This window comes from Penicillium coprophilum (assembly GCF_028826855.1).
Source record: "Penicillium coprophilum strain IBT 35676 chromosome Unknown utg000002l_segment0_segment1, whole genome shotgun sequence".
NCBI lineage: Eukaryota > Fungi > Ascomycota > Eurotiomycetes > Eurotiales > Aspergillaceae > Penicillium > Penicillium coprophilum.
This window is the reverse complement of record NW_026622722.1, coordinates 1,346,941-1,373,356: the sequence shown is the minus strand read 5'-3', so window position 1 is coordinate 1,373,356 and position 26,416 is coordinate 1,346,941. Positions and strand designations below refer to the sequence as shown.

The window sequence follows — 26,416 nt, the reverse complement described above, 5'->3', positions numbered from 1 at the left end:
AACCCACCAGAGACGTTGTTCCCCGCATTCTCTTCTTTTTACGATGTCGCTTTCTTCCAACACTTCTCCCCCAGATGGTGGGTATGGCTGGGTGTGTGTGGCTGCATGCTTTTCTATCAATTGCTTCACTTGGGGCGCGGTCTCTGTGCGTTGCTTCTATATCAGTCACGTTAGCAACCATTCAGCTCATATTCTAACAGTCATATGGCGTGTTCTTGGCCCACTATCTCTCGAACAAGGTGTTCCCTGAAGCTACTCCTATGGACTTTGCCCTCATTGGGGGGTTGAATTTCTCCATGGCGATGTTGGTGGCCCCTGCTGTTACAATCATCGCTCGCAAGTACGGCACCAAGTTGCCGATGTTGCTCGGGTTGGGACTTTTGGCATTGGGATACGTCTCTGCGTCCTTTTCGGAAAGAATCTGGCAGCTATATCTGTCACAAGGAGTCTTGATTGGGTTTGGAGTTGGGTTTATCTATGTACCAAGCATTCCTGTTCTCTCTCAATGGTTTGATAAGAAAAGAAGTCTTGCCAACGGAATCAGTGCCGCCGGCTCAGGTATTGGTGGGCTGATATTCTCATTTATGGATGGCTCGATCATTCAGAATATATCTCTTGCTTGGGCTCTGCGGTTGACGGCGATTATTAGTTGCTCAATGCTGATCATTGCCATCCTACTCATCCGAACTCGCAATGAAGCTATACAGCCGTTCCAGCGGGGATTCGATGTGAAACTATTGCGTCGTTTAGATGTTCTTCTACTGCTCTCATGGGCTTTTCTCAGTATGCTTGGCTATATTTGCCTGCTGTTTTCACTTCCCGATTATGCACGCTCGATTGGACTCTCGGACAACCAAGCTACAATTGTCAACGCAATTTTGAACTTGGGAACTGCTGTTGGTCGGCCACTGATTGGCATTGCCAGCGATCATTTTGGCAGGATTGAGGTCGCCGGCCTCTTGACTTGCTTTTGTGGCATTGCTTGTCTCGTCATTTGGCTCCCCTCGACATCCTACGGGGTGCTTGTTCTCTTCGCTTTCATTAGCGGAGCTATTCTCGGGGTGTTTTGGGTCGTAAGTTGATTCATTTCATACTGACTATACGTGGCCGCTGAACTTATAGACTGTGGGACCTTTGTGTGTTGAGGTTGCGGGATTGGAGCAGCTCCAATCGCTCCTCTCTTTGTCATGGTCTGTTATTGTTCTCCCTACAACATGTAAGATTTTCACAAACGTTCTTGAGGATATTGAGCTAAAATAAAAGTACAGTCTCCGAGGTTATAGCACTCAAATTACGCCGTCTAGGATCCCATTATCCATATCGAAATGCCCAAGTATTCTGTGGTATCTCATACATCTGTGCTAGTGTGGCTTTACTTTTTCTCTGGTTGAGTAAACGTCGGAAAGTACAAGCAGGTGTATAGAAATATAGATGGAGGTACGCATTCGAGAAGAGCTGGTTTGCTGGACATGTTGGTGCATTTGATAGTTTGCGAGAAAATTGACGGCCTGGGCCAATTTGACCCTTTCTATAAATTTGTGATGCTGCGGCCTCCGCCTCTGGTTTGATTGATTATGGTGTTTTTATATCGAGATATTAGTATGGTTTGGTCTCAATGGCTTAATCAATGGCAGAGAAGCAAAGCCCAAGTATGTTTACTAATTAGAAAACATAACACATGTCAACAATAAGTGTCAGCCTCCTTTTATATCAAGTTGAAAATAATACTTAACTCAGACAAATCGCGCAGGTCTGAGTCAAAAAATTCTCCAACGCAGGTCGGGGTCCGCGGACACCGACGTCAACCTCTTCACAGTCTTTTTTATACATCCAGCATAGAATCGCGACCATCTCTTTGCATTGGTTTGTGATATTGGAACAAAAATGACCACATTCGATGGCGCAGAAGTAACAACAGTGAGAATACACCCATCCCACTATCTACTCCCCAGACCCTCTCCTATCTAACCTGAAACAAAGGCCGCCATAATCGCCGCTCTAGCTAGCGAAGGCGCCATCCACCCAATGGACACAGTAATAACACGCATGCAATCTCCAGTCTACAATAGCGTCTACAAGCATCTAAATGGCACACTCAACCGCACCCTCTTCAGCGGGTTGTACCAAGGCTTCGGACCAACCTTCGTCGCAGGGACACTTTCGTCAGCAGCTTTCTTCACAGCATACGAAGCCTCAAAAGTAGCGTTCGAGAATGCACAGTCTGCTGGATATATGCTCGGCGTCCCGCGACCCTTGATTCACGTCGCTAGCAGTGCTGTCGCTGAACTACTCGCTTGCGCTGTCCAGAACCCGGCTGAGGTATTGAAGCAGAATGCTCAGGTTTTTCAGCGGCCACTTCATGCCAAAGGGGGCCCGTCTCCGACAATGGAGATAATTCGACAATTCCGAAAATATCCTTCGGGATTGTGGGCTGGGTATACTGCTCTGGTGGCGAGTCAATTACCGAATATTTGTCTTACGTTTTGTTTATATGAGATGTTCAAAGAGGATTTGCTTAAGCGGTGGAAGACAGAGAAAGATGATGTCAGACAGCAACTTGAAGCAACTGTTCTAAGTGCTGGTGTTGCGGGCGGTTGTGCGTCTTGGTTCTTTGTTCCTATCCATGTGGTCAAGACAAGGATGAGGCTTGCGGTTGGTGAACAGGCAGGCAGCGCCCGGTCGAGTCTCAAAGGTAATCCCGGCTTACCACCCCGTGTCGGGGCATTTGCTATTGCTCGAGATGTGCTGCAGAAGGAGGGGGTAGCTGGGTTGTTTCGGGGATCTATCTTGACTTGTGTGGCAGCGGTTGTGGGAAGTGGGCTATATATTGGGTGTTATGAGGGGAGTAAGATCTACTTGTGCAATTATCAAGCCTCGTAGTTGGCATGGTTGGAGATCGTCCCAAGCCAAATGCATCATATAATGTGTATAGATAATATAACCACTCTCCTCCTTTATTTGTGCTATAATAGAGTGAAAACCACTGAATTCACCCCAAGCTATAGAATGCAAGGGACTTGAGAGCCTTCCCTCGTTACATTATAAGCGCCCATGCTCTATAGAAGATGTGTGCATTGCATATAGAGCAGAGTATCGGGGACCAACACAGGGCTAACTCTAGATTTACTAGCTTTTAAAAGTCCTTTGCAGATGTCATGCTTCTTAGTCTCATCATATCCCGGGCATGCTCCGCGTGCGAGTCTAAGGGAGACAGTAGTGGAAGACAACAATCATGCGTCTATTACAGTGCACGATCAAGCATCAAAGCATCATACCCCAGACTCTATGGAAAGGTCATCTTGGTTTACAGTTACCAGCAAGTCTGCTGACCATGGCTACAAAAGAACACCGACTGAAAATGAACAAAGCCACGCTCTATTCTTGATTGAACCTCGCAAATGACGGATAGCACAATAAACACGTACACAGAACAGACAGAACTCCCTTCGCCTGATCAGAAAAAAAAAGACAGAAAGCGACCTCGTCACGGGCAATAAGCAGATACCCTTCACCACCTGTTCCCCCCGAACACCAATCCCCGATCCTAAGCGTCGTGAAGCCGTCTCAGATGACGTTAGAGATTAGGTGAGATGAAACCGAGATAAATCAGGAAACTTAATGGAAGAAGACACAGGAGATGTAGAGAGTGAGGCTGAGGGACAAAGAGGGGGAGTTTGGAGGGAAGAGAGAACGCCAGAGAGTAAATGGAGGCTGCCGCACCCGTTTCACTACAATCAGAGGACACGAGGCAGGACCATTGTTCGAGGAACAAATACTCCGCTAGCAAATCAAGAGGATACAGAGGAGGATAAGCAAAAGGAACAGGAAGGACGTTCATAAGCAGGAGAGAGAAAAAAAAGCACGAGAAAGAAAAGAGATACGTAAAGAAACACCATAAGACGGCTGGCTAGAGAGCCACCACCCAAAAAGATTCCGAAATAACAAGCACGAAGAAAAGAAACCGGTTCGAAAAACACCCCATCTCCGAAGATCTCAAATGCTTCCATGTCGTTAGTGCCGTTGTGGCCCAAAGTCTGCCTCTACCACCTTGCCCTTCTTGCCCTTTACCGTAAACTCCGCAAGCAACGCGACGTGATCACTAGGGAAGTGGAAATTCGGGAACCCGGGCACGCGGCGTAGATACTCCTTATCCACTTCGCCGAGCAATGCCGACACATGGAGGGTATTGGAAGAGTACCAGATGTAGTCAAGGATGGCCGTAAAGTCGGAGGTGTAGTTGGTAAAGCTCAGTTCTCCCATAGCGGAGTATGCTGACTTCAACTTGAAAGGATGTGTCATACCAACCCGGCTGAGGTTTCCATAAAGTCGCTTCTCCAGATCGGGATGGGCCTCGGGAAGTCGTCCGGTGGAGATCAAGTTATAAGCCGCAGACCCTGGCGAAGAGTTGAAATCACCGCACATGAGGACGGGAATCTGATCGCCACTGGTGTATTCCATCGATGGAGCCGGTTCCACCACAGGCGCGCTCTCTGAGCCACTTTCGGCCTCTGAGAAGCGGAATGCGGTCTTGTCTGTGCAAGCGGGCCATTTGGCATAGTTATCTGATAGTTTGGTAATCTCTTCCATCAGAATCGCAGTTTGGATAAGCTTGACATCCTTGAAGGCCGGATCCCAGTACAGATGAGCGTTCACACTGATGAAGCGAGCACCAGTTTGCCGGTTTTCTAAGAAGATCACAACGGCGATATGGTCCTTCTGCCACAGTCGGTTGTAAATATCATCTTGGCCCTTGGCATCTGGTCGACGAACGGCTGTCTGACCAAAGTTGATCAATTGCTTGTCCAACAGGATATACTTGCTTCCCTTGAAGAATGTAGCACATCCATCAACCATCCGGGCGTCTTCCTCCTGCATGCCCATTGCACGACCACGCGGCCAATAGACACCTTTGTAGTCATTGTAGGCAAGCTGCTCCCGGAAGAAATTGTTGTAACTTCCTTGGTCAACTTCCTGAAGGCAGACAATATCTGAGTTATGTGATCGTAATTCGTTGAGAATAAGCTCGCGGCGGTATTCCCATGACAAGACACGTGAGGGTACATAGCCGTAATGCGATTGGGTGGCAGAAGAGTCACACAGGGTGTTGTACGACAGTACGGTGATCTTTTCCGTATTACTGTTGGACGAGGTTGAAGTATCATCGAGGATAACCCAATCACGGTCAGGAGGAGGTAGATGAACTGTAGTGGATGAAGTTAGCGAACAATTTCGCACAAATAATCCAGGGGGAATGAAGCAATTGAAACGCACCTGGCATCTCTTCTTTCAGGTACTTGATGAGAGCCTTTGTGCCATCCTTCATGATTTGAGATTTGAGGACATCATTCAGGGGATTGCCCTCAATGCCCAAGGTTTCCAACCGGTAAAGGTACCCCATTTCGTAAGGAAGGGTGCGAATGTTGTTATCAAAGAGAAGGAGTTTCTTCAGGTTTGAAAGCATGCCAAGCTCTTCTGGTAGCTCCGTCAGGTCATTGCCTGACAGGTCCAGATGGGTCAACTTCCGCAATTGTCCAATAGCCGGGGGTAACACCTTCAACTTGTTAGAATTGAGGTACAGTTTCTCAATGAAGCCATAGTTGAACAAGGAGGTAGTCAAAGCGCGCAATCCTTGGCCACCAAAATCAAGCGCATTCCAACCCTGTCGACTGGCTGGCTTCCCCGCAGATGCACCATTGCGCCCATCCGTCCCACTTTCTGTGTCAGTTTGATTGGACATGAGCTGGATGCCTTTCGTTTGTTGCGCAATAACACGGGCATGGTAGTGGGGAGAAGTGGCTTGTCTTGATTCTGCCGCAAGCTGGAGCTGCTGCTGCCAGTGCTCATTCATTGATTCATCAAGATCATCGTCCGCGGTCGGTACGCCATTCTGCAAATGAGTCGAGGTGAAATGAGAGGTTGTTGTAGTGGCTAGTGCGCCGCTGGGGAAATTGTGTTGATGAGTGAGGTTGTGGGTCGCTTGTGTGTGGTGGGCGTGATGATGCGGCTGTTGCGTGTGATGAGAGTGGTGGGTTTGTGATTGGAACTTTGGGATCGGCATGCCAAACCGCTGGTGGGCTTGACCGCCATTCATCATGACATGCTGACCTTGGTGAGTTTGGCCGTACATGTTGTTGAAAGGACTGAGAGCAGCAGCCTGGTTTAGGGCAGGGGATCGTGAGGGAGAGGGGGTGTCGGTGTTGAATTTCAGTCGACCCGTCGGAGAATTGGTCCCGTTTCGAACAATGTGTCGCTGGTGAGGGTTCTGCTGTGCTTGAGCTTGGAAGTAGAACTGCCCGGCCCCAGGCTGCTGGAACCTGTAGGTACCATCTGCCATTTAACGTGGCAGACGAGACCGTGTTTTGTTTCCCTGGTGGAAAACCTGTTGGTTGGTGGGCGGCGCTAAGTTAAGTTGGGTCGAGGAGAGGAGAGGAGAGGATCGGAGACGTTCTCTTCTCTTCTTCCACATAGAGGCCTAAGGCAAAATCACTGTATCAAACCACGATTGAAGGTCGGTGACTTTGGCACTGAGGGTATCTTCGAGGTGTGCAATGGAGCAGTACCTAAGGGCGGAGATTGGGCGGAATGGTCAAAAGAAGGAGTGGTAGGAAAAAGTAAGAAAAGATCGAGTGATAAGGAGTCGAACAAAACCAGCGGGGCAAGATTGACGTAGCAAAGATGAGCAAACCAGACGATTGTCTCTAGGTCGATGGGGACGTCTTGAGATGGACACTGGTGGTTTGCAGCGAGGCGGGAGTCACGGGGTCACGTGAATCGCCGCAAGGGCCAAGTCTTTTGCCAGCTTTTGAGCTTGAATTGCCAAGACACAATCGTCTCTCGATTGTTGTGAAGCTTTTTTTTTTGAAGGGAACAGTCCGATAGTGATCGATTCATCTATCTCACACATTCGCGTTACTTCTTGATCAATTGGACTGCTTATATGAAAACCAGCCACGTGGTCAACATTGCCCACCAAACCCATGGGCATCTGCAATCGTCTTTGGTAAGTCGAACCTGCATTGGATTTTGATTCTGCCTAAACATCTTGTTTGAAGCTAGCGAACATTACGGGGGCATGTACAATGAAATAAATCTAGGATTATCATAGATGTTGTATACGGAGTAGATATATCGCCAAGGGGTCCAGCAAAGAGGGAGGCCTGGGTTTGGGATTGAAAGGGACAATGACCTGTCTACTCCGTAGTCTCAGCCACTACTAATAATATCTAATACTTCTAAAATTGTGAATGACCTTTCGATCTTGCCCTTTGTACAGAGTAGGTGAGAGTCATAGGAGAGTCTCGTTGTGTCATATATTAGTTTAGGGCACCTTCCCCTGTGCGTGTGAACTGCTCAAGACAGAAAAGCCACCAATGGACTGATCATTGCTCGATTCCCACAAATTTCATTATCGTATGATTAAGGACAGAGTATCCCATAAATTGGTCGTTTCTTTTAATATAGTGATTATTGTTGAAAGGCCTAAAACATCACCCTAATCTGGTGGCTATACTGAGTAAATGAACTATTAAATGATCTCTAAATAGAGGGGGTTTGAGATAAATTTGGATAATGACATTAGAGATACCACATAGGCAAGCTTTGTTTAAGCCCTAATGTAGTAATGGATATACAACATACACCATAGGTACAACATAGAGATATCATACAGGTGATACATGTACTCCATTCATGTATAACTACTGCAAGTTAGCACAGACCCAGTGTACTCGCATATTTACCAAAAAGGATGCCTCAATGCTCTACCACACTAAATTATTTACAATTGCCATCTTACCCATCATATTTGCCTTCTCAACTCCCCGTGTCTTAAAAAGTTAAACTAGTTCCAAAAAAAAAAGTACGTGGCAGATGCTATGTTGTCGATCGAATTCTCGTATCGGTGTCTGCAGGTACGTTTGTCTAATATTCATTGCCGAGAGCGGAAAGGGCACGGATCATAGTGTAGACCAAGGTGATCGCGTGGAATAGCCGATGCCGTAGACAAATGCCTGGGACTTAGCGTTGGGCACGGGGTAACCCGATACAATGTATCAGATAGAGAGACCATGGCGGGTGAAGTCTCAAAATGTTGGGCCCTGGCATCCAATTATTGATTAAATGACTCGGTGGATTACAGACATGGACATGGTAGGGATCTTCGACACTTATCCAGTATTTGAATTAGAGACATGTCTAATGAGGCTATTGGTACTCCGTATATATATTGTACTTTTGTATCTTATCAATCTTGTCTGTACTCCGTACTAGAAGAGGCATTGCCCTGAATCAGTCCAGTTGACGTGTATGGTTCTAGACTTCAAGAGCATAGACGGTACAGTTCGGGTCCTATAGTCCCGAGGTATAGCATTTCCGGTTGTAAAAAGTCATGATGTCAACGATTATTACTTATATGAAAAAAAGGGAAAACAAGGATTAAGGATAAACTACGGAGTGCACGATTCAATATTTTTTGTTAAAGTACATATGTTGTCCGGAGTACGGAGTACCAGGCAGAGTATTACCACGAGCCCAAACTAGACTCGAGTGGATATTCTCAACTTCCAGGGGTCAATTAACAGGACTAGGCCTGCTCTATTTTTCCTCTCTCCCCTCTCCCCCGTTTCTTCTTCTTGAACAGTTTACTTCTACGTCGACGAAAATTGCTGCAATCTGAGCTTTTGTTTGACGTTGAACAAGAAATTTCTTCAGCTTCGCGCCCCGGCTGCACTAGGATAATTTCCGAACCCGCTTTGGTCCCCGTCAATCTTGTCCTGACTCTATTTTCAATTTTTCGATTTGAATACCTATTTTCCTCGAAATTTTCTTTCTGATAAAAAAAAGGCTCCTTCGAAGAAAAAAAAGCATGCCTCGTTCATGAAATCTTCAGTGCGCCGAGAATGCGACCGAACCCACAACCCATCTTCAGAGTCATAGGGGACACCAATCGAGATACCTGAGGAAAGTGATTTGGAAATAATGGCGATGGGATTCTCAGCCGCCGCCTCCGGGTCCGATTTGCACTCCAACCTGAGCTCGACATTGGCTGCAACCTCCTCCTCGTCCTTGAGTTCCCATACGGACTACTCAACATACCCTCTAATGCGCCAGGGTGACCGCACCTACTTTCGTGACCCGGATAATGTCTACCCTCTGCCCTGCGACCTACCCGAGATCCACCGCCAAAGCCTGCGCACGTTTATGCTACTGCGCGTCCTCGGCGGCCCATTTTGCAACCCCCACTTAGCCAACCGACCGCCCAAACGCATCTTGGAGATCGCCTGCGGGTCCGGTTTGTGGTCTGGTCTGTGCCACGAATACTTCGCCCGTCGAGGCCATCCGGATGTGGCTTTTGCCGGCATAGATGTCATCTCCATCGCACCAGATATGCGAAAGCAGGGAATGAACTGGCAGTTCAAACGTCATGATCTACGCCAACCACGCTTACCCTTCCCGGACGACTATTTTGATTTCGTGTTCATTAAAGATGCCGGCATGTGTCCTTCCAGTCCGGCGCAATCTGCATCGGGGTTGAGTGAACCCCTGCGGGTGCTGAAGTCCGGGGAATTTTGGAGGTGTGGGATTCGGATTGGAGCTTCCGCTCGCTCCTGCCTAATCCTGCTCCTGCCCGCAAAACCACATCAAAAGATCAGGAAATTGCCGATGCAACGGCTACTTATACATTCTCCTCTGCCACACCATTCACGCGAGCACAGAATAAGTTCGTGGTTGACTATAACTCATGGGTGGAGAAGTCCTTTGACCGTCTCAAGCTGACGGCGCTCCCGTGTGCGACCATCGGTCTTTCCTTCAACTCCGAAGTGGACTTGTTGGAAAATGTCGACAGTCGCCGGGTCGCAATCCCATTGGGTGATTTGCGCTGGGAGCGAGACGGTCAAGGCAGGGATTCCAAGAACCGTCCACGAAAGGCCCTGACTCCAGAGCAGATCTCCATCCGGCGCACGGCTCTCCTCACCACAATCCAGATGATTGAAGGACTGGAGCCGATACTGATGGAGTCTAGCGGAAAGGGCCGTGACGAATGGGACCGATGGTGGGCTGCAATGACAGCCGACCTCCTTCAGAAAGGCGGACTTGGCAGCGGCGAGTGCCTTGAAGTGAGCGCCTGGTGGGGTCAAAAGAAATGAACGCCTTGAGTCAATTTGGAGTTCCGGTGGGCAAAAGTCAAGTAGTGACCATTCTGCACTTTGTATTGGTGATACCCCCAATTTTATTTCAATGTTCTGTCTTTTGGGTTTCTAACATGCATATTATTTGAACATTCCTGAGAAAAGGTGAGAGCCATGAGCATATTAGGCCTCACTTCCATATCGTTTTTTCAGCGTTCGGTACCGCTTCAAATAGTACCTAGGTTTTTTTATCCTGTCAGTTCCCACCAAGCCCAGTGTCTTTTGATAGGGGTCCAAATAGTTCTTGCATGATGTCATGATAATGAGGAGTGAATCTTTGCACAGTGTATCTAGCCAGACACTGCCCAAGTATGGGTGCAATGAATAGAAAATGACATGTACGACGATTCCACTGTGCTTCCAAATGATTGTAATCCACCAATGTAGATAGAGGAACAAGCAGGATGGTCAGGTGTGACAATGCGATGAAAGATTGGCAGGAAAGGGATGTAGGGACTAGTCTTACAGCGCTTCCACTTCTGGATTTAACAATTAGCAATTGCAACCGAACATAGATATAGGAGTCCTAGCAAAAAAAAAAAAAGACACCACTTACCTTTCTTGACAAACTCTGCTCTCGCTATCCCCTTGCGGATCTGCTCATCGTCGGTGATTTGAGTCTGACTTGCAAATGCACGGTGTAACCGATCCCGGAAATACTGATAGCCTAGAGGATATTCCCGTCCCAAGAACAAAAGCTCTACATCTCGGGGTATTAGCATAGAGTGAATGACCAGATTACGGTTGAAAGGGAAAGGTGTGCAAGTCGCTGGGCCTCACGTATGCGGCTTCATACCTTTGTAGACGTTAATCACCTGCCGGCGCAGCTCAGGATTAACCATTATTGCTCCATCCAAGAACAGATTTTGTTCTGGTAAAGATTTGGCGGTTGGGATGTCGTGCAATGAAGGTAAGCGGCTGAGAGGCTTCCAGGCTTCGGAGGTTATCGGTGACGTGCCTAGCGGGTTCACTCCCCATGACATTGTGGATTTTCTATATATTACCTACTTTGGGATCAATTTGGATACATTGTTTCTGTCTACATTCCCTTCTGAAATACGACAATGTACAAAATAAATTAACAATATGAAATCCATATGTGGGCCAGTTCAAATCCCTTCTATTTACGCGGGGTTCTAGCCGACCTCACCTCGGGTTACTGGCCCCCCGAGGCCCAAGCTTCTGTTTGTATCGGTTATCGGCGGTTATCCGCTATCGGAGAGCTGTCCAGGTTGCGACATCGAGGCTAAACTGTCTGTCAACAACTACGCAACATGCTTCCTCAATCGGTTTTTCGAGCGCGGCTATCTGCCTCAATCTCTCTCTACTCAACTGGCACATATCGTCTCTTCTCGTCAACTTCGGCAATCCCTAACAACCAAAGCCTCCCCAATTCGGCATCAAAACCGATCGATCCACGATGGCTCACAATGACCAAGCGAAGGATTGGGAAGTGCATGATGTTTGGGCTGAAGCCACCTCAAGTTGAGGAAGGGGGAAAGATTTTACAGCAATTGGCCAAGGAATGGCGGGAATTGATCGCTGGAAGTGAGGGATTCCTCACGGATAGGAAACGGCGTAGTCTGTTTCGTCATAATGTCGTCTGGGGAGAACAGGTATGAGTTTGAGTGATATTTTGGTCGATATTAGGGATAAGAGCCATTGATGCTAAGTATAATTGTGGTGGATTAGGATATTATGGTGAGAACATCCGTGCCCCCTACCTGCTGCGCTTACTATGTGTGCTATATTGGATTGTGGACACAAGCTAACCTAGATGATAGGGTATGTCCGCGCTCTCTCTCTCTCTCTCTCTCTCTCTCTCTCTCTCTCTATACTTTGGATTTGCTCCTCTCCAATTCCTAGATCATGCAGTACTAACTAGTCCGGCAAGGTCACGTCAACAATGTTACCTATGTTCGATACGCCGAAACAGCTCGAGTAAACTGGACGCGTAATATCGGCAAGCATATCGATCCCGCAAATAAGAAAGAATGGTCAAACATGGTTGGTAATACGGGGATTGGGCTCATCCTGAAGAGTATCAAGGTGGACTTTAAATTCGTACTGCATTCCCAAGACCCAAACTCAATGGACCTAATTACTGACTGTCACACAGCCCATGGAATCTCCAGACAAGATTTCCGTCTATCACAAGCTGATTCCAGACCCATCTGGACATCTTTTATCCCAATCGGCATTCCGACTCGAGGTGATGATCTTGTCTGAAGCCCGCCAACGCCCTGCTGCTCGTTGCTTCGAGGATAATGTGATCTACGATTACAAGAAGAACCGTAAGACCGTGAAAATTCCACCCTTTATCATGGAGCAATTTGAAGCAATCTGGAAGCAGCAGGAGCAGGAAAAGGAGGTCTGGAGGCAGCACATTGCTGAAATTGAAAATCGGGTCCGGAACCTTGAGCTTGAAAGCTGGGATCGGGCCGATGCTGTGGAGGACAATGGATCTGCCCCACAGTGATTACAATGGGGAAGAAGCTTTGAAGATGGATCACATCGGGGTGCGGATGATTTTTTTCTTGTCATTCTTTCGGGCACTTGATAAACAGCTGCAGTTCCCTGCGCTTTGTACATAAATTTCAAGTATGTCTGACTGTTTAGATCTCGGAGGGGGGCATCCATGCATAAATGGTTATGTTATCGATCTTAGCAGCAGCAGTGACCAACTTCGAATGTTGTTTGGGACTGAACCTAGGTGTAATTATTTCAATATAGGGACCCTTGAAGTGTCGCATTATACATGTAAAAAAGACTGAGGTTATAGGGAAGAAGAGAACGCTCAATCAATAGATATTTAGCCGAGTCTTGCTCGTGATTGATAACAGTCCTAAATTATGGTCAAACTCCCTTCTCAATTGCTCTCCGGGTCTTTGGCACTGAATTTGCTTGTTATTTGAGTGCCCTATGGATATCAGTTGGGTGTGTATATTATTGTTCCTCATATCGCCGATAAATTATTAATATGTGGTGCAATCTACAATATATATATCACATGAGAACGCGACAGTAAACCAGCTTTCAAATATATTGGCCAAATCATTCAAAGCTTCAACCTCTTTGCAATCTCAATTCCCTCTGCAATGGATCCCACCCGGGCGTCAATCGCATACCCTTCACTCTCCAACTTTTGCAATTCAGCCGAAAGCTCCGACACTGGAAGTGTGAAGCACTCGATAAACTCATTATCTTCAAGCTCAGGCTTTGGATTTTGATTTTCCGGAAGAGACATATCAACCTGAACATAAACCATGTGGAAATTGGCATTGCAGAAGCCGGGGTCTGAATAGGTATGCCAAGTCAGCCAATATCCAGCAGTAAGAACAATGGATTCACCAACCATTGTACATAATACCAGTAGTTTGATCCGCAACACCGATATACCCAGTCTCTTCTTTCAACTCTCGTACTGCAGTTTGTTCAATTGTCTCTCCTGCGTCGATTAATCCCGCGGGGAGTTCTATGACGACCTGGTCGATTGGAGGACGGTATTGCTTTTCCAAAAGGATTTCAGAGCCATTTAAATTATTCAGAATAGCGACGATGTTGACTCCATCGACATGGGAGCCTGTCGGTCTTGTCTATGATTCGATTAGGTCGTCGCTGTTGGATTTACATCTCGACTCAAAATTCATACCTGGCGTTCAGCGGATTCCCAATCTCTCTGGACTCCATTGGGATCGGTGTAGTTTGTTTTAACTAGTCGTTTCCATTTGGCGTCTTGGGAAGTCTAAAGGCCATAAGTAGCTGAGAGGTATAGTGAGGCCAGGAACACATACCAAGGGCTCTCGTGAGAGAAATATGGACTTGGGTTGTGACATTTTCTGTATTGACCCCTCGGCTCTTCGTCATGGGCATTGGACTATAAATAAGTCTGACCTGAGTACGTATTATGTTGGTAAGAATTGAGTCCCTTCCAAGGTTGGTTGCGGGACATAAGATGACTAATGTGGTGCTGATGCGGTGAAGTCCTTCACCTGGGCAAGAAAGACCACACGTAGGTCGTGTCTGGATGGCAACGTCCGGGATTCTCTTCATGAAACCATCATTTCTTGGAGACATCTTTTGAAACACGAACGAAGACAACTTGTTCTAAATCATATTCCTTAAAAAAAATAAAATTTAGGCTTTACAGAAAATATACGACCCCGGCTTCACGATAGTCCCACAAAGGACTATGCCACCGAGCTATCTGAAGATATTCGAAGACGGATGCACAGTATGGGCTCCCACATATCAGCTGTGAAATATTTACATGGTGATGGTTATCATTCACCAAATTAGCCATTTACTCCGAGTGTCTATTCAACAAACCAAGACAAAGTTTGTGACTATTAATCAAGATAATGCGATTAAGTGTGAGGTTAACTAAATCAATCCCGCAGTGCATTTGCTTCTTAGATGGTTAGTCTGCGGCTTTTAACAGACCAACGAACGGTCGAGTACACACAAGCACCCGAAAATCTTTCACCTTGTCCGATCTCTACGAAGTTCCACGCCTTGGTTTAGGATACCATCTGAGCAAGCTGTCATTGTCCTCTATTGGAAGAACATAATAATGTCAAAGATCCAAAGGAAACACTTAAAAAGAGATCAAAGTAAAATTGAATGTGATCGACCCTGAAAGCCCAAAGGTTATCGGACCCAAGCGAAATCCGACCCTAAAAGAGACTAGGCCGACACGCTAAAAGTGGAATTGTCGGCGATTTTCCAGAACCACTATATACTTACTCTATTTCTGGAATTTAGGCTAGACATTTGAAGGTGTAGAAGTGCCAAAGTGCTAAAGAAGTGATTGAGGTACTATATAGGTATCTATTTGCTACAGAGCACCGTATAAAAATAACCCAGGAAACTAAGCAAGCCCGGCCGTCGGGCCGATCTTTACTAATTTTGTGGCTGATCTACGAAACCTTCCAAGGTTGCCAAGCCTCGGTATCGTATATCGGAATTGGCAGGGCTGTACTCTGTAATACTACATGTTTTACTTGTATCCTCTTGATAGCGAAATTCTTTACGTTATTCAAAATATTCTCAACTATGTATCACCTGTTGGAAGATCTATAGACCCTCAAAGTATAGATGTGGATATGTGCGGAGCCCTTCAGGAATATGCACAAGATAGCCGAGCATGTGATGATCCCAGCGAGAATGTGGGCAACCCCATTGATACACACGTTTTATAAACACAAGCTTCAATTCCCCATACTTACCCCCCATGACGCTCCATGCTCGGTGCGTATTCATGTCGGTAGGTGCATGCATCTGCAAGCCCAACGAGTAATAACCATACCATGATGAGATTCATGACACTCATCACAAGTTTGGCGCAAGGATGACCCCGCAGCGGACGGGTCCAAAAAAAGGTTGATCGTCAATCCAGTCAGTCTAGTAGTAGCAAATAGGGACCGGTGATCCGAACAGGCTTCCAACGTTGATATGTGCATCGCTGGTGGTACTCTGTCCTCCGTACTCCGTAGTCTCCGGCTAATCAGCGCTAGTCAACCCGTTTCGAGGGAAGTCCGCATAGCGCCGACGCAACGGAAAGACGATGTCGCAAAAGTGTCTAGAGAAAGCAAATAGCCGTTGAGGATTGGCCGACGTGTAGGTAACCGCGTTGCAGAACTTGGCAACTACAGCCGTTAGAGCTCCTAGGGGGCGTGACCTGTCAATAAGCCCTGAAGGGTATCGTAAGATACGAAGTTCAGAGCAAAAAAAAGCTTGGCTGTGCATGTGGGCTGGTTCTGTTGAATGGGATTTTCCATGCAGAAACTCCAGATCGACAAAGAAGCCATTTATTACCAGCTTTTCTTAAAAACCGAATTTGCAATCTGCCATGGTGCAAGTACACAGTACCAAAGTGAAATAGTGGCGGATGGTATTGAAGTTAGGTACCGCCTACCCAAAAGGCACCAGGGATCGACGGCTAATGACAATACCAATACCAATTCTGTTTCTTTCGACCTCATACAATTCCACCTGGGCACTTTTTCCCCTTCACGCTTCCACGTAGAGCATCGTCTCTTGTCCTTCTCTCTTTTTCTCACTTTCCTTATACATTGACTTCCTTTCTCTTTCTCATCTTCATTACATTACAAACCAATCTACACCATTTCCCTCCCCCCACCATATTCAATTTTAGTCCGTTTTCGCCTTTTTCCTGGTCCCAGTCCTTGGCTTCATCCCGCCAAGCTGACTCGGACCTGGGTTTCGGGCTCCCTTGTCCATGACACGCTCCGCTGCAGCTAAGAAGAACCAGAGCAATCGGCAGGAGAATGGCTTTGTCGGTCCCGGCAAGAAAGTAACCAAGCAAAAGTCAAGCAGCCATCTGAACGGCAACTCGGGAAACGGCTCTGCTACCGGTCCGGGCGCGTCCGCTCAATTCGACCTATCCTCCGTGCGGTCTACGAGCGATACGGCCGTGACATCTCCGACAGTTTCCGGTAAAGGAGGGGATAGTACAAAGGCAGATGGCAATGTGCGTGGGATGTTGAATGGACATACCAAGGGTGGAGAAATGTCATCCGCGCAGGAAAACGGCGATGTCGCCCAGAATGGTGGCATGGGTCACGTCTCTCGCAATGGAAACTCGAAACGATCCGGATCCAATGCCTCGATTAATCCGCTTCACCTCGCATCCACCATCCTCAAATCGTGCCCCATGTACGACACCATCGCCATCTTGATCTTTTTGCTACAACTTCCGCCGATGGTCTTGACCCTGGTTCAGTTCTTATTCGCTTCTTTGACTTTCATGCCCCCGAGTGGCGCTGCGGCCGGTTCCTTGTCGTCGAACTTCGATATTTTTCAAGGTCCGGCTGGGACGCCATCTCTAGGGACAATGATTGCGATGGATGGGTTTTGCATACTTCTCTGGGGCCTCTTCATGTGGACCTGGGCGCAAAACTTTGCCATCGATCTCGCTCATGTCCAGGTTGCTATCACCCTGGGTGGTGGGGGTTCCGGAAAGAACGGCGGGGTCAATGCTCTCTGTGTCGGAATTGTTCTGCTTCTTCATCTTGTTCGCAGTAAAGGCATTCAAGATTTTGTCTTGGGTCATCTTGTCTCTGCTAAACTGCTCAGTCCCGATATACTCTCCCAATACTCGCACCTGCTACCCGCCGAGTTCCGACGCTCCGAAACACAGACGTCTCCCAGCTGGCTCCGCAGCCTTCTTGCGGTGCATATCTTAGCACAAGCTGGAACCGCCATGGCACGACGTTCGATGGCCAAGAATCGGTCACCAACACCGTTACGGACTGGCAAGCGGGGAGATACGGAGGCTTCTGCGGGGTCGCAAGGACAAGCTGATTCTGCTCTGGAATCAGCTGCCAGCGTTTCGTCTTCTTTTGTGGGACCTGACGGCCAGTTGAAAGACGGAAAGGATCGTTTTACCTCAGCCAAGAAACGCAGACGACAAGCAAATCAGGTTCGGAGCCGACAGCCGTTCTGGGCTGCGCTTGCCAGTACAAAGGTCACGGTGATGAGGGAGTATGAACATTCGCGGGCTGTATCCAAGACAGCCCGCAATCTCACAATGACGGAAGATGATCTGCAAGGTGTTTCTCTCGACGACGGGTTAATATGGATTACGGATATAGATAGCTCTTCGATCAAATTTGCCGCAGGTGAGTTTGCCGATGATCCTGCTGTGTCGGGTTCCTTTGAAGCTGGCCGTTTGGGAGGAGACATGGAACCGTTCTACGTCTGCGTTAACGGTGCGCTTTGGGCTACCGCTTCGATATGCAGAGTTTCAGATGCCAAGGGTCCGAGTGTTGTTCAATGGCGGGGCGAGATCGCTGGACTTGCTCCTAATTGTGCCTACACATGTGCATTTGTACGAAGCGATACCGACGAAGAGATCTGTGTCATGAGTGTCAAGACTCCAACAACGACTGACACAGAGCAAGGTAAGTTCACCTTAAACCTCAATATCTCTTTTTCAATAATCTCATTGTTTGAACAGTCATCTCCACGGTATCGACACCCCTACAGCCGACCTACCGTCCATCATCCCCCACAACGACGCTCAAGAACTCTATCAGCAATGCAGAATCTAAGTTGAACGAAAAGCGCAACCGTCTGAAAAAGACAAAGAACGACCATAAAACTGTTATCTCGAAAATTCGGAAAGAACTCGAGAACTTCAATGCTCGCCTCCACAGCGGAAATGACGAGAATCGCCAAAAGCAGCGTTCGCTCCAACTAGAGCGAAACATCCGACAAACCGAAGAGGTCACTGCGGCGCTAGAGGTACAGCTCGACAGCATGGAACATGTTCCCGAGGAGGAGATGGAAGAATGGTCGGCGCACAAAGCGGATTTCGAACGTGAGGTGGAAGCTTTCAATTTGACGAAGGAAGAGGTTGCTGCCGCTCGGACAGCTGCAGCTCAGCAGGTGGCGGCACTAGAGTTGGAATTGACTCAGGCTATCCAGAAGCGAGAGCGTCTCCAGGGTCGCCGCACGCGGGTGAATGAGCAGTATGAGCGTATTATCTCAGCCAATGCCCAAGGGTTGAATGAAAGAGAACGCCGTGCTGCCGAACAATTTGCAAGAGAACAGGACCAGTCAAAGATGGAAACTAATTTCCATGAGCAATTTGCGAGCATCAGCCAATCTGTGCAGGATTTCCAACTGCGCACAAGTCAACTCTGGCAGCAGGCCACCGCAATTGAGCAGTCCATTCAGCAGCAACAGCAGCAGATGCTCCTCGAGTCTGGTCCTCTCACCCCCGAAGGCAACTTGCCAGGAACCAATCCTCTGCCTGAGACTAGTGGTCCGTTATTCAACGCATCTACGACCACTGTACCCAGCGCTCGATCTCTATTAGCGGGTCTCAGCTTTCCTGCGAGGTCTAGTCCCCTGCAGATTTCGTCTTCTCCGGTCTACGAAATGCCGTCAAATCCAACTAGCCCATCGCAAGACCTTCCCTTCCTCCCACAGTTTCCAAGCTCTCCTATTGGCAATGTGGGCTCATACTTCGGGCCAGACGTCAGCGTCAACCACCGAGACCGTTCGTTCTCCAACCGTTCCAATCACAGCAGCCAATATGGCTCCGACTTCTTGGACACGAACCGCTTGCCAGCTCTCCAGCTTGACCTGTCCGAATTGCTTAGTGAAACCAAGCCTCGGCCTGGTTCCGAGGGAAATGGTTTCCTGCATCAAGGTGGCCGTCTGGTCTTGAGCCCTTTCCAGCGAGCAGTAAGTCGAGGCAGTGGCACTGGTAGTGGTAGTGGTGGCAGTGGCAGTGGGACCGGCAGTCCGCACTCGTCGCGGGACTAGTTCTCTCGGCGTTGTTTCCATGGTCTCATACCTAGCCGCGCTGTTAAACCGGTGCTCGATCTCGCTTGCATGCTTGTCTTTCGAGAATTGGCCTCAAGGTTTGTGCGTCCGTGCTTTTGGTTCCATCTGGTTGGATTCCCGCCTTGTGCTAGTCAATCTCTTTCTCGTCGGCCTGCACTGTGGTGGCTCCTGGTTTCTTGGGTCATTGCTGTAGTGTGGCATGCATCTCGCGACGAGATAGCAACTATATATGGATTCGATCGAAGTGAGATACATGGCAGCTCTGTTCCTAACACCAAAAAACAAAAGTGTTCTATACTCGGTTCTTGTATACTCCCTCTCTCACAAAAAGCGTAGACGCATCAATATCATGAAAGCATTTCTCATCTTCACCTCTCCATGTTTACCGTAGTATTATGTAGTGGAGAGGCCGTCGAAATTGGCTATGGTACCATATGTCTAATCAGGAGTCTATATATACACCCCAAACGCCGTTTTCCCAGTATATATACAGTGCTTTGCCCGAAGGCATAAGCGATGAAGCATTCATCCAAGGCTCAGATGAAACCAGACATATCAAACAATTGTCTCAGTTCAAAGTTCGCCTCCCATCTTCCAAAATTTGGTGTTTGCATACGTTAGACAAAGCCGCTCAGGTGAGTGCTCATCCAAGACCTTGCCATCTAGTCCCTGCGCCCAAACAGACCCAGAGCCCTCGATCGCCCGAACAACAGTACCCAGCACAATTGAGTGATCGTGCACATCAATCTTGTCCGGGTGTAGGGTACATTCAAAAACAAAAGGGAAATCGACGCCATCATTTGCAGATGCTGCTTCCGCCCTCCGCTTAAGAATAGGAAGTGGTCTTTGAGAGTGTCCCTCCTGGTCTTTAGTAGGCAATGCCGCGAACTCAAACTGACCATGTCCTCTCAACATAGCAGCGAGGGTAACATTACCCTTGGAGAAATCCCTGGCTAGAGTAGCAGTGGCCGGGCCCGGTGCAAGCAAATGAACCAGAAACCGACGCGAAGCAAGCAACGCATTCAATGTCTCCGATGGGCGACGAACATTGAACGAGATCACAGGGTGTGGGGTGAGGGTGACGGTGCTGAAGGAGGAGACTGTCATGCCACGGAATGAAGTTGTGTCTTCTGGACCAGAGGGATCGGTTGCTGTTATGATTGCGACGGGGTAGGGGACCCGACGCATGAGGAGGCGGACTTGATCGGATAAAGATGTTGAGGGTGTTGACGGTTGTGGTGCATTGTCTGTATTGGACGGGGAATTGAGTTTCCTTGGGTATTCATTTTGTTTTAGAGGGGCAGTGGAATTGCTGGTATATCGTCGTTGGCCGCATCGTGATCGGTTCTGAGTATATGGCACAGGCGGAGAGATGCCGAGGGAGAGAGATGTTCCCAGGAACAGGGGTGTATAGTTCTTAATGCATAATAGTTCTAACACCTCCCATTAGTACAATTGACAGAAGCAATTGGACATACACCATGACAACCTACCTCCGAGTCCTGACCGAGTAGTCCCACGCGCGACTGGAAAGACGAGCTTCATACCGCCGGCCTAGAATTAACGGAGCTTTGAAAGGTGCTCAGGGAATCACGCAGGGGACAAAATCACAGATATCCAGACTCTGCCAATTCATGTCTAAACCATCAAGTGAAAAAGAGAGACTCACAGAGACATGGGGTAATATGAAGTCATCCGAACATCGAAGTTATGAAAATCCCGAAAAGAACAGACCCGCTTACATAACCCGCGATAATTTCTCTGCTATAGCATCAACTTCACAACCTCCGCAACCTCCCCGATAGCATTGCGGCCCCGTCAATTTCCGCCCACCCCGACAATCCCAATTACTCATTCCATCGGCATTGCCGAGCCAACCCATCCAACATGTCAATGCACACCTCCCTCCGCCGCACCACGGCCACACTCACAAACTCAACAACCACCATCCTCCCTACAAGACTCCCCACGCAATCGAGCGGCACAACCTTCGTCTGCTCCCAATGCCGACACGCAACACTCCTCCGCCGCCCCAAGCGCCCCTACACCTTTACACAGCTTATTACTCTCTCGGACGGCAGCACCTTCACGCACCGCACGACCTCGCCAGCCCCGATCTACCGCTCCACGCGCGACACGCGCAACTCCCTCCTCTGGAACCCATCCAGCAGCAAGCTGATGAACGTCGAAGAGGACGAGGCCGGTCGTCTGGCTGCTTTCCGTGCTAGATTCGGTCGCAGCTTTGATGCCAACACGCCTGCTACTGCCGAAGAGGCGGCTAAGGACCCTGCTGCTGCTAAGCAGGCGGAGGCGGATGCTAAGGCTCAGGCTGAGGCAGAGCAGGAGGAAGAGGATAACTTGCTTGATTTGATTAGCGCTTTCGGACAGAATGAGGCGCCGCCCCCGCCTGAGAAGAAGGCTCCTAAGTTCACTGGAAAGAAATAGTGGGCTTTGGATTCGGTTGAATCAGGTTGTTCTGGTTTGCGCCGCTTGGATGGGAGTTGGGATTCTTTTTGTTTCTTTTTGTGTTTTTGATCTTGTACAATATACATTGGTGCCGGAAAGTGCCTGGCACTCGAGACCTTTCCCTTTCCGCTTTAGTGCTCACCTCTTGCCGCTTTTTGATCATTGAATAAAATTGAGTACGCCCCTGAGTGCTCTGACTTCCAGGATCAGGGTTTTGATCCCTACACCCCAACTTTTACTTCTTGCCACCCAATCAGTAATCATAAAATTATATATAATAAAATATCATCGTCGCAGTCTAACTAGTACTAATATTAAATAGCTCTAATACTACTTAGGATATTTATTACTACTACTATAGTTATCTAAAGTCTAAAATATTAAGATCTATAGATATATAATAAGATTTAATATTAAAGATACTAAAGTAAGCTCCTCGTTCTGCCTTGTCGCATGTGACCGTAATAAGTTATTGGCCCCTAGGGCCGTCTGTAAGTTGCGCCTAGCGACTGATTTATGGTGGTTGTACGGAGTACCTACATTCAGATACACTACTTTCTTTTCCGGACCCTTGATCCTAATACCAAGGGTTGGCCCCAGTGATAGCTCATGGTTAAGTCTAGTGCTAAGACCTTGTCGGACCCAGGTGACGATCTGCATATCCTCTTCTATTGGTTGAAGTGAAACGGCCCCCTAGTTCTGTGGTAATTGTTGGGGCAAGGTTGATTTCCGTAGCACACTAGCGACCTAAGCCTCCTTCTGATCGTTTCCCTCAGTAAGCCACTATTGTCAGCAAAACCTTACGCCTTGATGCAATATTCGTATCGACAGGGAGGCTTCCTGTTGTTTGGTGATCATGGCTTGCTGCTATTACCTAAGCACAGCTCTACGCCTGGGACCTCCATTTTACACTTACCTTTTATGCCAAGAGATCAACTGCGTCCATTGGGGGTGTACATACATATAAACCCACTAACCTCTATCTAATTGGTAAGAGTATCAAGTGATACCTAGTGCAATGATACAATGAATCATATACCAGCCTAGTATTTTCTAATGTTATTATGGTGCCGCCTGAGCCTCTCCTCGCTCCTTTCACTGCACACCCTCTTCACAATGACCCCCAATCCCCAGATAGAAGAGTCACAGAATGTGTCAAGGTCAAGCTTAGGTTCCTCTGTTGTACGTACAAGCAGCCACTCTGAAAACAACGAGATTCGCAATACAAACACCCCGGTACGATCAGATCCACCTACCGCTGTTCCGCACGAATCAGTCCCAGAACCAGCAAAGGAGCGGCTTGTTGTACCAGGAACAGAGGAAGATGATCAACACCCAGAAACAACATCAGGGGAATCAGGATTAAGCTCGCTCCTAAAATCTTTTGTTTGGGAGATCCTGGCTATTCTGTTGGCCCTGGGCCTATTGATCGCGATTGCGGTACTCTTGGGACGTTTCAATCATCAGGCCCAGCCCACTTGGAAATATGTCTCGCTCAACTCGGCCGTAGCGTGGTTGAGCACTATATCGAAGGGCTGTGTGCTGTTTGCCGCGAGTGAAGGTCTGGGTCAATTGAAATGGCAATGGTTCACCGAGCAGAAGCGACCGATTTCCGATCTGCGTACTTTTGATGGAGCGAGTCGGGGACTATATGGTAGCGGGGAGCTCATATGGAGTCTGCGAATGAAGTAAGTGCTTTCTAATTGTCCGGCCAGAATCAGAAGCTTAGGTTATTATGCAGACATTTTGCAGTTCTTGGGAGCTTTGCGGTCATTCTCGGTGTCGCCTTCCAACCATTCACTCAAAATCTTATCCACTATTACCCTCAACTCGTCACCGATGCCTCACAGAAAGCAATTCTGGCAAATAGTCGTATTTACGATGAACAGGGCTTACCGTGGAACAATGGTGAATGTATGTTCAGGTTGCTCCCTTCCCATTTGGACACCACTCATTCTTCCGCCTTACAGTCTTCTATCTCAATCCATCCTTAAAAGCGAACATCTACAATTCGCTGTTTAACAGTGATCCATCAAGGCCCTGGGCTATCCCCAGGTATGCTTGCAGTACGGGCAACTGTACTTGGGATCCGATTGCTACACTGGAAATGCAAGCCAACTGCAAAAATATCACAGATCACCTCCAAGTTCGATGCATCCAAACAAATGCCTCATCCACTGCTATCTCCGAGAAATTCAATTGCTCAATGTCTCTTCCAGGTGGCCCGTTGTGGAAAACCTACGGGAACATTTCTGTGGACTTTTTTTTCAACACATCCTATGGCACACCAGTTGGGATAGGAGCCGGCAATCCCATTTTTTATACGGATGAGGGTCTTCGTCCCATTCAACTCATTGGCCCCGAGAAACTTATTGAAGCGGGTATATTCAATCATGAGTCCAAATGGCAAGCGATAGAATGCGCTCTCAAACCCATTGTCCGAAGTTTCCGAGCAGAAGTCATCGAAGGGACCTATCAGGAAGAAACAATAGGCCTCTGGACGAATGGCTCTATAACATCCGACCCTGATGAGATTCCCGGATACTATGTACGGCCTACATGGGGGCCAGACATGGGAGCGGATCCCAAAAAGCCCTTCTACATCACAAGTCAGACAATTCTAACTATAGAGATCTTCTTAAAGGACTTTTTCGGGGGTCATGCGAGAGTCAGTGACAACAGTGTTCGATTTATTCCACAAGGCGACACGCTATATGCTGGTACCGACCTTGTGCAGGCCATCTCATATGGCAACCTCACAGGCTGTGAATCCAAGAATGTCGAAAAATTACGCTGCGCTATGGAGAATGTTGCTAAAGCGATGTCAAAGACCTTTCGGGACAATTCTTTCATGCCGGATATACCCCAAGAGAACCCAGCATCGCTGGGTCATGCAAAGTCAAATATGACATACGTTGCTATACATTGGCAATGGATCATTTTGCCTGCTCTGGTATGGCTTCTGGGTGCGATAACATTGTTGGGCAGTATGTGGAAGAGCCGAAAGGCAATGACTCCGATTTGGAAAAATGATCCCATGCCGTTGTTATTCCTTTACGAAACTGGCCAGGATGAGAATCTTCTAGGTCATGGGATACCGCGAAATAGCTCAAAGGTCATGTTATATCGAAGTGAGGGAAAAATGGTGCTAGATCAATAGAAGCTTTGAACCGACCATCAATCACAATTGACTTATACGCAGTGCTGCAAGGGCATTATGATGATGGCGAGCTATTTGATTTTAAATACAATCAGTGGGAAGCTCCACCGATCTTCTCCTATTTTGGGTCTGGTAAATGTCAAGTTCTTCAAGCTCTAGCCCCCTTGGTTATACTTTATTTGAGGATCAACGCCCTCTTCAAAATTCAACCCCATCATTATTGACCCTTAGTAAATAGACCGCCTTACGTCACACCGGGGGTTTACCGGGTATGGCCCCTCTAGCCCCCGTGCGTACAGGCTCAGCCGTGATGCGAATTGGTATTCTTGATATATTTAGTCTGTGAGCTTTCGGTGGATTACCTATATCATAAGAAGGCCGTTAAGTAGCTAATATAAGCTAAATCCCTTCTATTTTGTTAGGGTGGTTGCTGCTCAGCCGTTTGAACAACGTAAAATCCCGGGTATGTGGTCCTGGGCAATATCGGTCAGAGGGGCGTATTCTAATCATTCTTTCCAGGTCTGGCGTGCAAAGATCCCGCCCACTAGCGGGGAGACAATAGAGCCTTTGCTCGCCATTGATAACCCCAGAAGAGCTTTAGTAATGCTTCGGGAACCTCTCACTATCCTAGCGTATCTGAATCATCCCGTTATCAATACCCACAGGATGAATACTGTCAACCTAGTTCGTGAGGAATGGGGCCGAGCAGACGACGCATGGGAGGCTACCGGCCAGCCGATGGAATATGTGCAGGACTGGTGGGATGAATGGTTCCGAGACAGGTTGAAGTACATGGCTGCCGAGGTCCGCAAGTGGGTGGAAGAATGGGCGAAGAAGATGTCCCAACACTGGGCGGTTTGAACGGGCGTTCAGGCCAAGCAAGTAAATGAGATTTTGGCCAGTCTGAGGAGGCTTGCCTCGGACGCGGAGGTCGGTCACTCTGGATTGGATTAGAGCAATCTTCCGAGGTCTACACATAGCGGGCTTTGGGGGCCCTCACGAGGATTTACCCCCAGCAGAATTCTTTCTAGATAGTTCTCACTTTTTTTTCCCTGAGAAACATCTCAAGCCGGAATCCCTCGTTTCCCATGTACAGAGTAGAACGGTTACTTTTCCCTCAGGGGTCAGTGCCCTGGACCAATGGGCGATTAGGAGAGTAAATTAGCTTGGCACTGAAAAAATGGCAAAAAAAGAAGTCTAAACTGAAAAATCAAGGAAGAAATTGAGAACAGCCTTAAGGAGTACTCCGTAAACCGGTCGTGTTGGAAATGGGCTTCTGGACTAA

General features: G+C 47.9%; 13 protein-coding genes across 13 annotated transcripts; 8 read left to right on the top strand and 5 right to left on the bottom strand.

The window, feature by feature from the left end:
• Positions 1-296: 296 nt before the first annotated feature.
• N7500_002565 (uncharacterized protein) lies at positions 297-1,082 on the top strand (the record flags this gene model as incomplete). The annotated part of the gene is made up of 1 exon (XM_056673711.1): positions 297-1,082. One exon carries the CDS (start codon positions 297-299, stop codon positions 1,080-1,082), a length of 786 nt encoding a protein of 261 aa, XP_056534236.1.
• An 802-nt stretch (positions 1,083-1,884) lies between these two features.
• Positions 1,885-2,880, top strand: N7500_002564 (putative mitochondrial carrier protein (Pet8); the record flags this gene model as incomplete). Its single annotated transcript, XM_056673710.1, has 2 exons — positions 1,885-1,917; positions 1,981-2,880. The coding sequence occupies 2 exons, from the start codon at positions 1,885-1,887 to the stop codon at positions 2,878-2,880; spliced, it is 933 nt and encodes a 310-aa protein (XP_056534235.1).
• Positions 2,881-4,011: 1,131 nt separating this feature from the next.
• Positions 4,012-6,334, bottom strand: N7500_002563 (CCR4-Not complex 3'-5'-exoribonuclease subunit Ccr4; the record flags this gene model as incomplete). The annotated part of the gene is made up of 2 exons (XM_056673709.1): positions 4,012-5,201; positions 5,272-6,334. 2 exons carry the CDS (start codon positions 6,332-6,334, stop codon positions 4,012-4,014), a joined length of 2,253 nt encoding a protein of 750 aa, XP_056534234.1.
• A 149-nt stretch (positions 6,335-6,483) lies between these two features.
• N7500_002562 (uncharacterized protein) lies at positions 6,484-7,011 on the bottom strand (the record flags this gene model as incomplete). Its single annotated transcript, XM_056673708.1, has 2 exons — positions 6,767-7,011; positions 6,484-6,729 (listed from the first exon to the last, which is right to left on the bottom strand). The coding sequence occupies exons 1-2, from the start codon at positions 6,983-6,985 to the stop codon at positions 6,484-6,486; spliced, it is 465 nt and encodes a 154-aa protein (XP_056534233.1). The 5' UTR covers positions 6,986-7,011.
• A 1,965-nt stretch (positions 7,012-8,976) lies between these two features.
• On the top strand, positions 8,977-10,145 carry N7500_002561 (class I SAM-dependent methyltransferase; the record flags this gene model as incomplete). Its single annotated transcript, XM_056673707.1, has 2 exons — positions 8,977-9,505; positions 9,556-10,145. The coding sequence occupies 2 exons, from the start codon at positions 8,977-8,979 to the stop codon at positions 10,143-10,145; spliced, it is 1,119 nt and encodes a 372-aa protein (XP_056534232.1).
• Positions 10,146-10,649: 504 nt separating this feature from the next.
• Positions 10,650-11,170, bottom strand: N7500_002560 (electron transfer flavoprotein regulatory factor 1; the record flags this gene model as incomplete). The annotated part of the gene is made up of 3 exons (XM_056673706.1): positions 10,650-10,666; positions 10,744-10,887; positions 10,984-11,170. The coding sequence occupies 3 exons, from the start codon at positions 11,168-11,170 to the stop codon at positions 10,650-10,652; spliced, it is 348 nt and encodes a 115-aa protein (XP_056534231.1).
• Positions 11,171-11,461: 291 nt separating this feature from the next.
• On the top strand, positions 11,462-12,666 carry N7500_002559 (thioesterase family protein; the record flags this gene model as incomplete). Its single annotated transcript, XM_056673705.1, has 3 exons — positions 11,462-11,768; positions 12,082-12,251; positions 12,307-12,666. 3 exons carry the CDS (start codon positions 11,462-11,464, stop codon positions 12,664-12,666), a joined length of 837 nt encoding a protein of 278 aa, XP_056534230.1.
• Positions 12,667-13,245: 579 nt separating this feature from the next.
• On the bottom strand, positions 13,246-14,023 carry N7500_002558 (NUDIX hydrolase; the record flags this gene model as incomplete). Its single annotated transcript, XM_056673704.1, has 4 exons — positions 13,246-13,484; positions 13,543-13,783; positions 13,840-13,932; positions 13,982-14,023. The coding sequence occupies 4 exons, from the start codon at positions 14,021-14,023 to the stop codon at positions 13,246-13,248; spliced, it is 615 nt and encodes a 204-aa protein (XP_056534229.1).
• A 2,405-nt stretch (positions 14,024-16,428) lies between these two features.
• N7500_002557 (uncharacterized protein) lies at positions 16,429-19,519 on the top strand (the record flags this gene model as incomplete). Its single annotated transcript, XM_056673703.1, has 3 exons — positions 16,429-18,112; positions 18,169-19,403; positions 19,463-19,519. The coding sequence occupies 3 exons, from the start codon at positions 16,429-16,431 to the stop codon at positions 19,517-19,519; spliced, it is 2,976 nt and encodes a 991-aa protein (XP_056534228.1).
• A 559-nt stretch (positions 19,520-20,078) lies between these two features.
• On the bottom strand, positions 20,079-21,050 carry N7500_002556 (flavin reductase family protein; the record flags this gene model as incomplete). The annotated part of the gene is made up of 2 exons (XM_056673702.1): positions 20,079-20,938; positions 20,999-21,050. 2 exons carry the CDS (start codon positions 21,048-21,050, stop codon positions 20,079-20,081), a joined length of 912 nt encoding a protein of 303 aa, XP_056534227.1.
• A 348-nt stretch (positions 21,051-21,398) lies between these two features.
• On the top strand, positions 21,399-21,950 carry N7500_002555 (mitochondrial 54S ribosomal protein bL31m; the record flags this gene model as incomplete). Its single annotated transcript, XM_056673701.1, has 1 exon — positions 21,399-21,950. One exon carries the CDS (start codon positions 21,399-21,401, stop codon positions 21,948-21,950), a length of 552 nt encoding a protein of 183 aa, XP_056534226.1.
• Positions 21,951-23,087: 1,137 nt separating this feature from the next.
• Positions 23,088-25,131, top strand: N7500_002554 (DUF3176 domain-containing protein; the record flags this gene model as incomplete). The annotated part of the gene is made up of 3 exons (XM_056673700.1): positions 23,088-23,659; positions 23,713-23,885; positions 23,942-25,131. The coding sequence occupies 3 exons, from the start codon at positions 23,088-23,090 to the stop codon at positions 25,129-25,131; spliced, it is 1,935 nt and encodes a 644-aa protein (XP_056534225.1).
• Positions 25,132-25,402: 271 nt separating this feature from the next.
• On the top strand, positions 25,403-25,992 carry N7500_002553 (uncharacterized protein; the record flags this gene model as incomplete). The annotated part of the gene is made up of 3 exons (XM_056673699.1): positions 25,403-25,451; positions 25,554-25,594; positions 25,651-25,992. The coding sequence occupies 3 exons, from the start codon at positions 25,403-25,405 to the stop codon at positions 25,990-25,992; spliced, it is 432 nt and encodes a 143-aa protein (XP_056534224.1).
• Between the last annotated feature and the right edge of the window lie 424 nt (positions 25,993-26,416).